General features: G+C 44.7%; 3 protein-coding genes across 6 annotated transcripts in view; 1 reads left to right on the top strand and 2 right to left on the bottom strand.

Annotated features, from left to right (window-relative positions):
• TBC1D8 (TBC1 domain family member 8) overlaps window positions 1–2,439 on the top strand; it is a 50,019-nt gene extending 47,580 nt beyond the window's left edge. For both annotated transcript variants that reach the window (XM_074908854.1, XM_074908864.1), the window contains exons 19-20: window positions 111–211; window positions 1,476–2,439. In XM_074908854.1, coding sequence (XP_074764955.1) covers window positions 111–211; window positions 1,476–1,934 — 560 coding nt within the window. In that variant the 3' untranslated portion in view covers window positions 1,935–2,439. The remainder of the gene's footprint in view (window positions 1–110; window positions 212–1,475) is intronic.
• A 563-nt stretch (window positions 2,440–3,002) lies between these two features.
• RPL31 (ribosomal protein L31) lies at window positions 3,003–10,002 on the bottom strand. The gene is made up of 5 exons (XM_074930295.1): window positions 9,922–10,002; window positions 9,109–9,225; window positions 7,383–7,508; window positions 3,606–3,718; window positions 3,003–3,074 (listed from the first exon to the last, which is right to left on the bottom strand). Exons 2-5 carry the CDS (start codon window positions 9,213–9,215, stop codon window positions 3,043–3,045), a joined length of 378 nt encoding a protein of 125 aa, XP_074786396.1. The 5' UTR covers window positions 9,216–9,225; window positions 9,922–10,002; the 3' UTR covers window positions 3,003–3,042.
• Window positions 10,003–12,851: 2,849 nt separating this feature from the next.
• Window positions 12,852–16,068, bottom strand: part of NPAS2 (neuronal PAS domain protein 2) — a 107,655-nt gene continuing 104,438 nt past the window's right edge. For all 3 annotated transcript variants that reach the window (XM_074908825.1, XM_074908834.1, XM_074908844.1), the window contains 2 exons: window positions 15,498–15,684; window positions 12,852–14,340 (listed from right to left, as the gene is read on the bottom strand). In XM_074908825.1, coding sequence (XP_074764926.1) covers window positions 14,164–14,340; window positions 15,498–15,684 — 364 coding nt within the window. In that variant the 3' untranslated portion in view covers window positions 12,852–14,163. The remainder of the gene's footprint in view (window positions 14,341–15,497; window positions 15,685–16,068) is intronic.

Here is a 16,068-nt window from a genome sequence, read left to right as displayed (position 1 = left end):
ATTTGTTAACCCTTCTCTATTATCTCTGCTCTCTGGCATTTATTTTGAAATGTCAGTTTACTCCAGTGACTTGAAAACTAATTCTCCTTTTTGTGTCTGCTCCAAAAAAGGTGATGCAGTAGATTACCAAAAGCAGTTGAAGCAGATGCTGAAGGATCTAGCCAAAGAAAAGGATTCTAAAACTGAAAAAGAATTGCCGAAAATGAGCCAGGTATATACATTAAAGGCTGTAGTCTGTTTTTAAAGGAGTACATGAAAATTAAATGACTGGGTACAACAGTTTAGCTTTTTCTGAGAAAGTGTAACTTCAGCCTCAGCTTAAGATTCAGTCCTTCAGGTATCGAGGACTGGGCTCTTCTGGTCCAGTGAGCAGGTGTTTAAAGAGCTACTTTGCAGCAACTCCGTCTCCTCAGACTGGTTGGTGAATAGAAAGAATTTCAAACTGACCCTCACCTGCAGCATAACAGGCCGGAAAAAAGCCTCCTCCTAAGCCCAAAGAATTCCTGAGAATATATGTTGCTGTTCTGTCTTCTCTGACCTCCTCTTCACCAAACCAGTAACTTCTTTCTTAGTCCATCACCCAACTGGGACTTGCCCTGTCTTAGCCAAGCGCTGGCTAGTACTGCATGAAGTAATACAGCTGAAGGTTCTCATCATCTTACCATCTCCTCCCTAATGCCAGTGGAGCTTTGTGTATGTTGTTGGCGTAAGGAAATCTCCTGGAGGGAAAAGGGTCCCATATTAGTAAAACAAATGCACAGACATATAAAGATGGGACTACACCCAGAATCCTTCTGTGTGGGTGTTGCTCAAGAAAGTTTGAAGTGGGTGGCATGTACCTAACCTGACAGCTCAGCAGGGCCTTATCATCCCTCATAAAGGCATCACTTGACTGGACTTCCTGCACTCCTGTTCACCCTGAATTAGCCATCCCATAACTGTATGAAACTCAAGAGCTCACAAATACCATAATAGGATATGGAAAACATCTTCTCTAGCTTGATAAATCATCTGTGATGGGTGAGCAAGGGAAGGAAGGAGAGAAAGGCGTTGGGCAGGGAAGATGTCTGAATTTTATTAGTAGAAGAGCTGGGGAAAGATGGGAGAGAAACACAAGGGAAGTTGCTTGCCGGCCTGTGGACAGCTACTTTGGTTGCTGTCTGTGTAACAGCCGTGCTTGTATCCCTTGCCTTGTATCTCACTTGCCCTTTGGTAATCTAGGAGGTCCTGATCTCCTTCATCAAGGCAGCAAAATACTTTTCTGCTCTCTTCCCTTTGTGACTTGCAGCACCAGATTTTCAACCCAGTGAGGGTTGAAATCTCCGAGCTAGCTTTTTTTTTTTTTTACAAGCAGGCAGAAGCTATAAATGAGCATATAAACATAGCATACCCAGCATTTTGCCTTCCTTTCCAGTACGGTGCTCTTGCCTAACTCCTACACTTACAGTTTGACTTGGGTTTCTCATCCTTTACAGAGGGAGTTTATTCAGTTCTGCAAAACCTTGTACAGCATGTTCCATGAAGATCCAGAGGAGAATGATTTGTACCAGGCTATCGCCACTGTGACCACACTGTTGCTTCAGATTGGAGAAGTAGGACAAAGGAGCATCAGCCTGGGGAGCGGCTCAGACGAGTTCACCGAGGACTTGCAGCCTGAGGCCTCTGCTTCAGACCAGGATGCTGTTTTTACTGACACTGTGAAGACCCCTCACAAAGACTCTCAACCTTCACCTGTAACTGAAGGGGACTGGACTGTCTCTTTTGAACATATTTTAGCATCCCTCTTGACTGAACAGTCATTAGTTAACTTCTTTGAGAAACCCTTAGAACTGAAGCCAAAACTTGAGAATGCAAAGCTACATCAGTATAGTCTCAAAACAAATGGAATGAGCTGCCAGCCACGGGGTGAACATACAAAATTAAACACACAGTAGTAGCAAACCTGTCAAAAATGAAATGCACTGAAATGATGCCAAAGCACAAACTGTAAAAGGCTTTCAATTAGCAGTGGACTTTTGATAAATTCGTCTGTGGTTCTCAGCTGAAGAGCTTTAAAAGCTAAAGGGTGTGTAGGTTTGTTTTGTGCCATTGATTTATTAATTATGTTCTTGTTTTGAATGTAAAAGGAAACATCTGTCTACAGTGTGAAGACACTGAAGCCCTCTTCCGCACTGGGAGGGAGAGCACAGGCTGGCTCCAGTTGTCCTTTTTTTTTTTTTTTTCCAAAACAGGGGAAAACACTTCTTGGCTACTGTCTGCAGTTTGGGTTGCCTTTTTTGCACTAATACTGAAAACTGTTTCAATGCTGGTAGTTGAAACTATTTTAATATATTTGATTGTATTCCAGTTTGTATGTCTTGCTGAAACGTTAAGTGTACATGGACTGTGCTTCTGATGTTGGTCTGTGAAAACATGCACTTTTCAATAAACCCTTTTTGTACCAGACTTGCATGCACAGTATTTATTGATTTTGTGGAAGATAACTGCCTTTAGTCCTACTTTCATTAAACAAATTCCCTGAGCTAGTGCACTCAGAATTCACTGGTCAGAACGCCACATTTCAGTGTAGTGCACAGACCTGCTTGGGAGACACTCCCTGAGTCTGCCCAGGAGACCAGTGGGGACCAAATGCAGGGAGTTAACTTTATCCACAGATTACATACATGAAGCACCGATCTCACAGTTTTGGGGGTTAGGGTTTGTTGTTGTTGGTTTGGTTTGTCTTTTAAACAAACTTGGCCTTAACTTAAAATACTGTGTCGTGGCTCTTTATTCCCATAAGAACAAAACAAAACCACTAGGACTTTGCCACCCACATAGGAACATTCTCATCTCCTCCTTACTTCATTCACATGTAACCAAAGTCTACCTTTAATTAAGAAAATTACAGAATTATGTGCGAGGCCAAAGAAAGCAAGCTGCTTTAAGATGTTGTCACCTGTTCAACTCAATGCTTCACAGATGAGATCTTGAAGAGACAATAAAAACAACCAATTTAGGAATAAACTTTCTTTTTATCCTTTTATTGTAATGAAAATTAGTTTAATTTTCATCCACATTCACTGTCTGTAGACCTGCAAAACAAGAAATTGTATCACCACCTATTACTAGGACAATTCCCTTTATGTCTATGCAAGTTTTCACAAGTGCACCTACAGTTTCAAAGCCAGTTTGCTGATCTACTGGAAGATCACCCTATATAGGCAAGTATTTCACCAAATGTTAAAAACGTCATGTTAGATCAATTCTGGAAATAAGATACTTCTCAGATGATAAGCAGAAAGACTCAACCTGCTTCAGCATTTGACATCAGAGGATGTACTTTATATGGGAAAACAAACCTTAAAACTACTCTAACGACCATGGACAGTGTTTTTTATTCTCTCAAAATTTACACGATTATCTCGTGAAATTATGTATTTACTTTTTAATGCTGATCAAGCAAGCTAGCAGCCCTATTCTCTACAGCAGAGCTAGCATAAGCCAGCAGTTTGACCCCTTCAGCATGCTTTTCATCTGAATTTTGCCTTACAGGAGGAGCTGTCCCACTTCGCTACTTGTCCAGAAAAACGGCGTGGAGGAAGAAAGACCGCATCCAACCTTACCTTTGAACGTTGTCACTGGTACATAGGTAACCAGCGTGTATAGCTTGTTTGGTGAATCTTCATCCTCATTGCGCTTTCTGGACAAACGCACACGGATACGGTAAGGAACATTCCTAAAACAAAGACAACAGATTATTTTTCAGTAAAATATGTACTGAAACCTGCTAATTCATAGAAAAGAAAGTAAAATTTCTTTGTTCCATGGTTACTATCCCCTCTCAAATTACAGAATCACAGAATCGTCTAGGTTGGAAAAGACCTTGAAGGTCATCCAGTCCAACCATTAATGCAACATTAACAGTTTTCAACTACATCATATCCCTCAGCACTATGTCAACCCTACTCTTAAACACCTCCAGGGATGGGGACTCCACCACCTCCCTGGGCAGCCCATTCCAACGCCTAACAACCTGTTCCATAAAGAAATGCTTCCTAATATCCAGTCTAAACCTTCCCCGGCACAACTTGAGGCCATTCCCTCTTGTCCTATCGCTTATTACTTGGTTAAAGAGACTCATCCCCAGCTCTCTGCAACCTCCTTTCAGGGAGCTGTAGAGGGCGATGAGGTCTCCCCTCAGCCTCCTCTTCTCCAGACTAAACACCCCCAGTTCCCTCAGCCGCTCCCCGTACGACCTGTGCTCCAGACCCTGCACCAGCTCCGTTGCCCTTCTCTGGACACGCTCGAGTCATTCAATGTCCTTTTTGCAGTGAGGGGCCCAAAACTGAACACAGGAATCGAGGGGCGGCCTCACCAGTGCCGAGTACAGGGGTAAGATCCCTTCCCTGTCCCTGCTGGCCACGCTATTGCTGACACAAGCCAGGATGCCATTGGCCTTCTTGGCCACCTGGGCACACTGCTGGCTCCTGTTCAGCCAGCTGTCAATCAACCCCCCCAGGTCCCTCTCTGACTGGCAGGTCTCCAGCCACTCCTCCCCAAGCCTGTAGCGCTGCTGGGGGTTGTTGTGACCCAAGGGCAGCCCCCGGCATTTGGCCTTATTGAAACTCCTCCAGTTGGCCTCAGCCCATGGCTCCAGCCTGTCCAGGTCTCTCTGCAGAGCCTCCCTACCCTTGAGCAGATCAACACTCCCACCCAACCTGGTGTCATCTGCAAACTTTCTGAGGGTGCACTTGATCCCCTCGTCTAGATCATCAATAAAAATGTTAAACAGGAGTGGCCCCAAAACCGAGCCCTGGGGTACACCACTTGTGACCAGCCGCCAACTCCGTTCACCACAACTCTCTGGGCCCGGCCATCCAGTCAGTTTTTTACCCAGCAAAGCGTGTGCCCATCCAAGCCTTGAGCAGCCAGTTTTGCCAGGAGAATGCTGTGGAAAGCAGTGTCAAAGGCCTTGCTAAAGTCAAGGTAAACAACATCCACAGCCTTTCCCTTATCCAATAAACAGGTCGCCCTGTCATAGAAGGAGATCAGGTTTGTCAGGCAGGACCTGCCTTTCATAAGCCCATGCTGACTGGGCCTGATCCCCTGGTTGTGCATTATATGACTTTTAATGGCACCCGAGATGACCTGCTCCATGACCTTCCCTGGCACCGAGGTCAGACAGGTCAATAGTTTCCTGGATCCTCCTTTCTGCCTTTCTTGTAGATGGGTGTCACATTTGCCACCCTCCAGTCCAATGGGACCTCCCCAGTTAGCCACGATTTCAGGTAAATCATGGAAAGTGGCTTGGCGAGCACATCTGCCAACTCTTTCAGAACCCTTGGGTGTAACCCATCTGGTCCCACAGATTTAAATTCTTAAGCTTTGCCTATTTGTGCAAAGACATGATGAATCAATTGTGTTTCTATCTCAGCATCATAATAGCAAGAGTGAAATCCTGTACCTTAGAGATTGTGCTGTTTGCCTTAGAGGAGCTTTTTCTGCCTTTTTTTTTTTTTTAGTTTTGTTAAAGTGAGCAGGTAAAATTTAACTGAGCCTTGAGTAAGATGAATCCATAATCCAGTGGGAGCATAAAGTCAGAAGTGCATCACAAGTCCACTACTGATCCAGGAGATATACTTTGAAGATGAACATGAAGCACAGCATGAGTATGATCAGCCAGCAGCTGTTACTAACGAGCATTTCTTACTAGAACAGAAAGCAGTAAGGAAAAATCCCCAGGCGTCTGTTCTGAAAGACTGAGGCCCCTGTCAGCAAGAGTCACAGTACTGCCCAATCTGTGCCCAAACATGCCAGAAGTCATGTGGAAATTCTAGCAAGCATCAGACCTGAATCAAGATCTTTCTCGTGGGTGTACAACCGATCCAACATTCCTTCTTCACAAAGCCCACGGAACCATGACTAAATCACTTAAGATGATTTTGTCTGTAACAGGCAAGTCACAGCTTAGCATCCTCCCCTACTACTGCCCAAAAGATGCTGCTGAGGGAAGGCGCAAAATTGTTTGTTTACATCATTCTTTCAAATAACCTCCCACCTCAAAATGAATTCAGGATTTTGGGAAACTCCTCCTCAAGAGTACTTTGCTGCACAGAATATGTGAAGGAACTTCTCCCTTGCTGTATGTTCTCAAGAGCATACTTACTAAATCAGATGGATGTAGTTATTAAGACACAGGAACCTTCTTCCATTTACTCCTTTCTTGAATCAAGTGAAAAAGCATTTTTTGCTACTTAGATCACTGATTATCATACTAGCTGACATAGTGATTTCAGCCTCTCCTGATCCTTTCAGATGAAGGTATTTTACTTTGCATACATTCTCTATCCAAACTAGTGAAAACTGCAGTTAAACTCAGCTGGAAAGATAGATGTGATGACTCCTTGCTCCACAGACCACACCTCTACCAGTTAATATAAAGAAGTCTTGGTTGGCAGCCTCGCTATTATAAGCTCTGAAATCACCTGGCTGAACTGCTACTTCTTCATTGCACCTGAACTGGAACAGCTCAACAGGAAGGACAGAGGAACCTCTGCCCAGAAAGATCTTAGTGCCATCTTCCCACTCTGTTTTTGAAGGAAGGGTTGGCCTAAGCACACAATTCCAGGTAAAGGATTGTAAGTATGTCATAGGCTAGACTTAGGAATCTAATTCCCGCAAGACAAAGGGTTCGTGTGTATCCAGTGTATCACACAGAGTATTAATTCCTACCAGTTAACCTTTTATTATGATTTAAGAGGTCCCACTCCTCACAGGAATTCTTTTGGACCATCTTCACACATCAAACACCAAATCAGCTGCCTCTGTAGCAGATTTAATAGTTGTAAATTTTTGCCCCCCAAACTACTTACCATTTGTACTTTCAAGACAAGATTAATGGCCCTATTTAAAACATGCCATTATTTCCCTGTGTAGCATTTAACAATTCAGCATGCTTCAAAACCTAATCCTGTTTGGGTCCCAGGTACCTAGCCTGGGTCTGTAGGTACTGCTAAAAAGCCGTGTTTCTAAAAACTGTCTGCTGCAATAGGGATTGGGGTACTAGAGCATTACAATATCCCAATCCTTTCTCGCCCTCTGCCTCCAAACCCACATTCCTTCTTTCCTTTGCTTTATTCTTATTAGGAGGTAGAATGAAGTTATTTCAATTCCAGAGTTTTCTGAAGCTTTGCTACAAATACGCCGAGGGGGTTGACCAGAAGAGGTGTCAGAAAGATTACTTTGGCACACACACTGTAAGAAAGGAAGCATTTGCAAAGAAAATACAAACACTGCATGCAAGAAGTATACCAATTTTTCTACTCCTCCAAGTCCTGCACCTACACATACACAGCTACAAGGTTCTCCCTCGCCCAGAAAGGAAAGCTGGAGAAACCTACCTTATCCCTTTAGCCCAGACTGCTTTGTTCAATCTGGTGTCAATGCGAACGTCAGGAGTACCCATTTCCTTCATCGCAAATTTACGGATTTCCTTGAGAGCACGCGGTGCCCGTTTCTTGAAGCCCCTAGGACAAACAAGAGCCATTTCTTCAGGAAACTGTCACCATTGGACACTTGCTGCAGCATTCACCCACTGACATTCTCCAAACGCAGAATCCAAAGAATTTTGTTCAACAGCTGTTCAAGAGTTGCATCACAGCATGACTAGACCGTTACTCTGGTAGGCAGCTGCTAACCTTAATGTCAATGCCTAATAGAAACCACATACACTTATGTGGAATAAGTTCAGTGCAAGTTTGCAACTGCAAGATGTCCCAGCTCTTAAGTCTTAGTCAAACGTGTTGACATTAAAACTTATCACAGTGTTACTGAAGAGATCAGAGCTTCCACAGATACTCTGAATAAAAGGCCTATGAGAAAAGCAGTGCAGCAACACTAATACAAACTTGACAGAACTGTATCAGCATTGAAATAAATGGCAGAAGAACAAAACGGACACTATTCTGAATAACAGCCTCTGCTAAACAGTATTTGATGGTTACTTTCTTCATGCTAGCAGGACCGCACCAATACCACCATCAGAACTGTTTTTTTTTACAAGTAGAGCTTGTCTCATGCCTATTATGAACAGATTCTGCATGATGGGGCATTTACACTCAAAGTCAGAGCTGTGCCGTGTTTTGCCATATACATTATACCCACGCTGTGACATGCAACTAGTGTCAGTAGTGTCTGAGGTCCCACAGTGGGTTATATTTAGTATTATTTGCACACTGCTGTGGTACTAGAAATCAGGAGCAGGTGAGCAACTACAAGTGAGACAAGCATTAAACCAGAAGTGTTTCACCCCAAGTACTTCATGCCCAAGAAGAAAAAGAGGATAACCCAAAAAAGTGTATAGCAGGACCGTCAGCATTAAAAGTAGACTGAATTGCCATAAACAATCAACAAGCAAGGCCTGAACATCTTATTGCCGTTTAAAGGTACCACTGCCTCCCATCCTCACCCATGGTTTTGCAATAGTCCGCTGCCTAGTTTCTCTCCTAGTCTAAGTTAACTTCAGCAATTTCAGCAACTGTTTCGATTCGGATACAGTTTTCTTCCACCTGACTGTAGCCATACACATACAAAGAGAATCAAAAGGAGACAGTTTCTCAGCAAGTCCTCTCAAGCACTTTACTAGTGCCCAGTTCTATGAGATTCAACACTCTGTCAGGTAAAAAGTTATGCTCCCCTGCACACAACAAATATTGTTTAACTCAAATCATACCTCAATTTACACCTCAAACAATTTAGTGAGAAGCACGGCGCCAATCATTTGAATACAGTATTTAATTTCTAAAACTTAACACAGTGGGCTAAACTTTAAATGTCACTTGGGGAACAATGACAACCTGTGGTCAGAGGTAAATAGATCTAACTTCAAATTAAGTCCATAAACACAAAACCAAACTCGCTTGTTCCCATAAGCTATATGCCAAGCATACGTCTGTAGAAGTAGGTACAGAGCTGCTTCCTCGGAATACAACAGTAGCACAAGGGACTAAAACATCATGCGTTAGCATCGTGCCGGTAAGGACTGTCGTTCTCTGCCGTTTAAACTACCGAACCCACTTCCAAACACCACTTTAGATCAGGCTGATTCCACTGATAAGAAGAACTTACACGCCATGGATCCGCTTGTGAATGTTGATGGTATATTCCCTGGTTACCACCTCGTTGATGGCAGAGCGCCCCTTCTTCTTCTCACCACCTTTCTTTGCAGGAGCCATCTGAGAAACGCTGAAAAGCATCCGTGCACACATCAAACGCAGACCCAACTTCCCTCGGACTTTTCCCCTGTCCCCTTCCTTACCATCGGCTCCAGCTCCTTACCAGCCACACAAACCCCCCATTCAGAAGCTTAAAACTTAATTCATCCCCGGGGTCGCACCAGTTGCAGACTTTACACAGCAACTTCTCAGCACCACAAATGCTTTACTCTTATCTCCCTGACAGGAGCACGAACATCTGAGGCTCTCTGACCACTTCCCATGAAGATGGGGCTCCTGGCCAGCCTCGAGCGCCCCTAAAACCGCCCCATCCTGCTTCTGTATGTCCAAGCCCCTTCCTGCTTCAGGGCAACCCAGGAGAGCAGCTCAACCCGTCCCCAATGGAGATGACAATGCCGGAAAAGCTCCTTCCAAGGACTGATCGCGGCCTCAGCTTCCTCCTCCCTCACCAAGGCCCAGCACGGGCCGTAACCCCGTAACAAGCTCCCCGCAGGCCTCCCCGGGCCTGCGCCCTGTCCGGTACAGCGCAGGCCTGGGGGGGGAACGACAGGGAGATGGGCCCCAGCCCCGCCGAACGCGGACCCGCCGACAGGTACCACTCGGTGCCACCCGCGCCGGGCCAAGCCAAAGACACCACCCCCCGCCGCGGGGTCTGCAAGGCGGATGGCGGCGGATTCGGCCGCCCGGCCCCGGGGCCGCCACTCACCCAGCCGGGAACGGGCCTGAAAGGAAGGCGCAAAGGCCTGTGGGAGCGAGGAGCTCTTCCGGGATGCGGGCGGCGACCGACTGCGCCGGCGCCAAGCGGAGGGGCGCAGGCGGGCGGTGGCGCGCATGCGCCTGAGGCGCGGCAGGGCCTGCGGGCGGCTTGTCCGTCGGTGCGTTGTCGGTCTGTCGGTACCGGGGGGGAGGGGTTTGCTGGCGGCGGAGGGAGCAGCCGCCGGCTTTCCCGACTCGAGAGCTGCTTCTGCCGCAGCCTGGAGCCGAAGCCCTGAGGCGGGGATCTCGCGGAGAGTGAGGGCTGGCCCGCCCGCCTCCTGTCTAAGCAGCTGTTTTTTAGGTGGTGCGTTGTGCGGGGAGCCTCCACAATTCGGCTTAGGGGTGTTGTGCTTCTAGCAAGCAGGTTGCCCCGTTGAGAGGTGCAGCTGCCGTTCCTGAGGCAGGAGCTCGGCACGCCAGCGTGGGGCAGTAGCCTGCGGCGACTACCCCGCCTGGCCACCCGCCTAGCAAAGTGGCCAGAGCTGAGGGATGGTGGTGGGGCGAGACCGCTTTCGGCTATAGCGAACTGGAACAACAGCCCAGCTTTACGAAGAGGCCTGGCACTGCATTGGGTGTGCAACAGGGAACAAGTGCAGTAATCCAAAACCAGAATGTGTGTGCAGGGAAGGAATGTGACAGAGCATTAAAAACTAGTAATCCTTTCCTTTTTTAACAGTAAATCTGTTCTTGCAAGTGCTTTGTATCCTTTCAAATAATATAATAAATGAGGTTATTGGAAGGCAACCCCACCCTATTTACAGCTTCTCCCTTTGCACAACTTGCAGTACTGCTGGTTTTAGAAAAACGAAGTGTGCTCCAGGGCTGAGTTTGGTTTGTCCCACTAACGACAGGAGAGATGCGGGTGTATTAGAACTATCTCTGAGAGTAAATGTGGTTTGACCTTGGCTAAATGCCAGATACCCAAGTTGCTCTTAGCACTTCCCCTCCCTTCCCCCTTTTTTTCTCAACAGGTCAAAGAGGGGAAAGAAAATAAGATAGACCAACCCTTGTGGGTAAAACAAACGCAGTTTTAATAGCAGTTTTAATATAAGCTAAGCGAAGCAAGGGTCCGTGCATGGAAGCAAAAAAAAGAAAACAGATTTATTCTCTCCTTCCCATGAAGAGGCGCTGTCGGGCCTTCTCAGGAGCGGGCTCCCATACGTGTAGTGGTTGCCTCGGGAGGACCAAGGGTGACCCCACCCCCTTCCTCCTTTCTCCCAGCTTTATACTGAGCAGACGTCACATGGTCTGGAATATCCCTTTGGGCAGTTCGGGTCAGCTGTCCTGGTTGTGTCCCCTCCCAAGATCTTGCCCACCCTGTCCCATGGGGGGGTGGTGAATGTTGGGAAGAGCCTTGGTGTTGTGTAAGCACCACTCAGCAGTAGCCACACCACCAGTGTGATATCAACACCCTGTCATTAAAACACAGCACCATGAGGGCTGCTATAGGGGAAGACCAATTCCAGCTCAGTCAGACCCAGTACAGTAAAACAAACTCTTAATTTTCTCTTCCTGTGACTTCCATCATAGTAGCTGAGACCCATCAAGTGGCTCTTCCACAGGTATTTCCTCTGAGGTGGTCATGTTCCTTCATTGCCTCCTCCCTGCGTGAACTTTTTTTGGCCTACAGATTTCTCGCCCCCTTTCCCAGAATAAGCCCTTACAGGAACAGGTGGAATTGATGAAGTTAGCCTCATTTAGCCAACTGGCCTTTGCTAAGGTTTATCTGTAGTTAATGGAAAGAGAGAGGTACCTTCAGACATTAAGTGAAAGCACCTTAGGGTTTAGCTTTTTAATCTTCATCTGGTGGGGTCACTCTTGCTTCACTGAATGTAAGAATTTAAAGAGATGAGCAGGCAAACTCAACTAAAGTTAGCAGTAAGAGCACTTAGAGACCAGATGTGATTTCTAAATGCTTTTTAGAGACCAGATACTTGATTGCCTTGTCTTCCTTCAGTGAAGTAAACCAAAGGGGTTGTATGGACTGAAATACACATGCACTGATCAGTGCTACCAGCCAGTTTTGCTGTGGAAGAAGCAGGGTCATTTGGCCAGGGGGGTTTCTTCTTTTTTAGCTTTTTAAGAACTTGGGGCAAGTGAACCTTTTTCATTTCTTGGAAAGTTTACCATTTCCAACTCCCAGCCCAATTATTTCCATTGTTCCTCTATGGCATAGAAGCCAGATTTGAACACGTGGGCCCTGGTGATGTGACCCTCAGTACTGAAGGGCGGGAAGGGCAGCGTGGTCTGTGCTCTCTTGAAGCTACGCTGGCTTGGGTGGCTGCAAGCTGCCCTGAGGACCATCCCCTCTCTTATCTTGCTGCGGTGAATGAAACCATTGCTATGCTCAGTTACCCACCTCGTTCTGTGTTGGAGCAGAGTCAGCAGAGGGAAAGCAGGCCTGTACCTTGGCTGCTCCATCCCAAAGTCAATTTGAATTTAACATGGAAAAGAGTCTGCACAAAGATGCCAATGTGGAAACTAGCCTGCCTCCAGTGTGGGCATGGTAGCACTTCCAGCAGAGATGGTGTATCACAAAACTTAGGACTGTGATGTCTTAAACACTGAAGCTGGACATGGATGAAAGCCTTGGTATATGCTGGGTCAAACTATTCTTCAAAACATCTTTTTTGTCCTATTCTAAAACTGTTTGGTGGGGAGTACAGAGGTGTCTGAGGTCTTCAAAGTTTTAAAGGAGCTTAAAAAGAGCTGTCTTGGCTAGCAGCTAACATAATTCCTGAGCTATCATTCTTTCTGTCTATGCCATAACAAAGATCCCATAGGATAATACTTGTTTTTGCTAACTGGGTGCCAAACATGGTGCAAAAAAAATCTAAAGTGAATCACATAGTTGAACAGCCACAGGAAAATGTGTTCAAGTCCTGCAATAAAGCCTTTTGGCTATTTTATTTTATTCTACAAATAAAGACAACTGTCCATCATTAAATGGAAAAAAATAATAGTTTGAGTTGTATATAGCATGAAACAGCAGTTCCCTTCACAAAAACATTTCTAATTCATTAGTTTATTACAAAATACCCACTCACAAAAAAGCACAAGCACAATCTTTATACTTGTGAAATGAGTTGATATTTCATATACAAAATAATTTCCACATAATTCCATATAATTTTATTTTATATAGAAATAGGTCATTATTACAACAGCTGTACAATACACTACTTTTTATTTAATAATTACATAAAATCTTTCTTAGAAACATATCAACAGAAAACATACAAAAAAAGCGAAAAGTGCATTTCTTTCCCCCCCCCCCCAAAAGGAAAATTCAATCCTAAATGTTATAATGAAAGAGATATGTAATAGTCTGCAGCATCCCAAGTCAGTGGGCCAAAACACAGTGCATATTTCTCAGAGACTTGCGGTGGGTGAGTACAGGTTGAAGAAGGATTCATGTTGTACTACTGGAGAGTTGCACGATTGTGCTTAGAATCTGAGTTCTCCTTTGCAGTCACAATTCACACAGAAAACAGTCCAGTGTGGGTTATGGTTTTGTTTTTGCTTTGTTTGATTTTTAGTAATGAAGAACAGTTAGGGTAAGCTGCATAATACTTTTCAGATTCTAAATCAAGGGTTATGAGCTATAGACCATCTTCACCAATGACTGGGGTTTCTCTTCCACTGGATGTGCTAATTTGGCGACAAGAATAAGGAAACAAACTTCTCTTTACAGAAAGTGCCTAGGTTTTGTCCTCTGTGCAGTTGTGCAAAATAATAACAATAATCATAATAAAAATAATCTCTTGTTCTCTCCTCAATAGACCTTTGACGCAGTGCTTTTCATACACAAAAGAAGAACTGAAACAGTAAAGGCCAAGTACCTCATGAGTCTGTCGACAGTCTTTTGGAATTGCCAGATAGCTTTCAGAGGGACACGCCAAGATTGAACGCTTCCTCCCGTGCACCTGTTGATGATGGAGGCTGTGCAGGATAGAGTTCCTTTTTATTTTGCTCTGTCAGTACATACTGTGCTCACAAGACAGCACAAACTGAATCCAGCATGCCGTAAATGCACTGTCTGTGGCAGTCTGCACTCGTGGCGTACTTCTGTCATAGAGCTTAGAAAGAAACGCTTGTGCAAAAGCCAGAACAGTAAGTACAAAGTCATTCTCTTCTGCCCCATGTGCCCATTGGTTAAAGCTAATCGTGCATTGATTGTGCTGGTGGGACTCTATCGCAGTGGCTGTGGTAAATTTGATGATTCTGATAAGCTATTGCTTCTTCTTGATGTTAGTTGCTGCTGCTGCTGCTGTGTCTGATGATACCCCATATTTCCTTGCTGTGGCGAGTAAGATGGCAGGAGCAAAGAATCGGGTTGCTCATTGTGCAAAGAACTTGGTGTTTGCACCTACAGATAAAATAAAATTCATCGCAGTGTTCGATTCTTTCACATGTTAAAGCTCTCCGTCCTCAATGTACAGGGTGCTTAAAAATACTACTAGTTCACTGGCTTTTATTTCTGGGGCTGTTTGGCATGGGGTTAGTTTACCTAATGCTAAAAGGAATGAACATAAACTGCAGCAAAGAACATTACAATTAGGCAATGGGAATGGTTTTCTAATAGGAATGCACTGCCTAGGGTTTGCGGGTTATCCTGAAAAGCCTGTTTAGGAATAGGGTGGGCGAACATGTCAGAAATGACACAGATGCATGACAGAAATGAAACAGGGGATCCTAGTGCACCTCATGCTGTCCCTTCTAGCGAGTTTACAGTAGGGTGTGACCTTGCAGTGGTGAAGTCAATGTGAATTTTGCAGATGCTTTTGTTGGGAACAGTATCTGCCATAGTTTTTTCATTAATTCTCAGCTATGATAAGCATTTCATTTCTGTAACAAGAGTTTAATCATTTGAGGATGATGATACTCTTTCAGTGATGCCACTGGGTATGTGATCAGGTTGTATAGACTCATTTCAGCTCCTTTTGAGTTAATACAGAGACACCTAATTTCCCCCCACTACCCATTTAGTTTAGTATGTGTTGAATTAGGTCAAAAAATAAGTATTTTTACATCTTCAAATCACCTGTTTTTTCCAGGCAATGTGCTCCAGTTTATCTTCTTTGCCTTGTGGAGTTGAGAAAATATATTAATTTACTGAGGGGATCCAGATATCTGATCCAGATCTCATTTTATGTTGATGCTGGTAATTAAAAATCATCTTTTGACTTGTAAACTAAGCAAATTTTATACTGAATAAAGAGAACAGAATAAATCCTAAGGCAGCAATTTTGCCCATCTAGAAATACACTTTAAATATATCCAGGATAATCTGATTATGTTTCCAATGTACAGAATTAGTAATTTCCTTTTAAATATTCTGACTGTTCTCACATCTCCCCTGCTATACGGCACTGTATCAGTGTCTCGCACATTTCAGTATCTCTAAAATGGTCATTTCTGCCATGATCAGGCTCCTGCTGAAACCTGGGGGCCCATTTGCACAGCCCGTTTGCCTTATTACTCTGCGTGTACATTTTATACATCGTCCTCTTTGTCCTACCCTACCTGCAGGTAGCGTTGTTGCTGATGCTGTTGGTGCTGGAGTTGCATAGGTGGCAGAGAGGATGGCTGGGAAGGAGGTGTAGTGGTGAACCCTTGGTTTAACACTGCTTGTCCCATCAGTACGATTGGAGAGCTGCTGCTGGAAGTCTGCACTTCCAAACTTTGAAACATTTGTTGGGTTTGAGAATACCTGTGGAAGAAAGAAGAAAAACAATCAAGAACAAACAGTTGGAGGCAAAGATCTTATCTTAGGATAGGGATAGAAGTCCCTAATCTTCATAAATAATTCCTAATAAAGGATTCCAGTGCACAGGACCTGCCAATATGAACGACGGCACCATTGGAAGCACTGTTTTCCCTTACTCTGTGATGAGCTGGACTTGGAGGGCAAAACAGATCTCACCTCAGAATCCAGACTACGTTTTAGATTCAATAAAGATTCTGTTTTATGCGTATCTTTCTCTTCAGCCACAGCATTCACATCCTTGGCTCATTAAACCAAATGGCCTTTGATTCAGTATTAATATGCTTAGCTCTGAACTGCAGCGAAAGAGAAGTAAATACACCTCCCGTT

Source organism: Athene noctua, chromosome 1 (genome assembly GCF_965140245.1).
Source record: "Athene noctua chromosome 1, bAthNoc1.hap1.1, whole genome shotgun sequence".
In the NCBI taxonomy this organism is placed as follows: domain Eukaryota; kingdom Metazoa; phylum Chordata; class Aves; order Strigiformes; family Strigidae; genus Athene; species Athene noctua.
This window is presented reverse-complemented; position numbering and strand designations above follow the sequence as displayed.

Coding starts and splice junctions, on each gene's coding strand:
- RPL31 (XM_074930295.1), bottom strand. CDS start 9,215: ATGGCTCCTGCAAAGAAAGGTGGTGAGAAGAAGAAGGGGCGCTCTGCC. Junction 3,719..7,382: donor GTCTGGGCTAAAGGGATAAG/GTAGGTTTCTCC, acceptor TCTTTGTTTTAG/GAATGTTCCTTACCGTATCC. Junction 3,075..3,605: donor ACCAGTGACAACGTTCAAAG/GTAAGGTTGGAT, acceptor CTTGTTTTGCAG/GTCTACAGACAGTGAATGTG.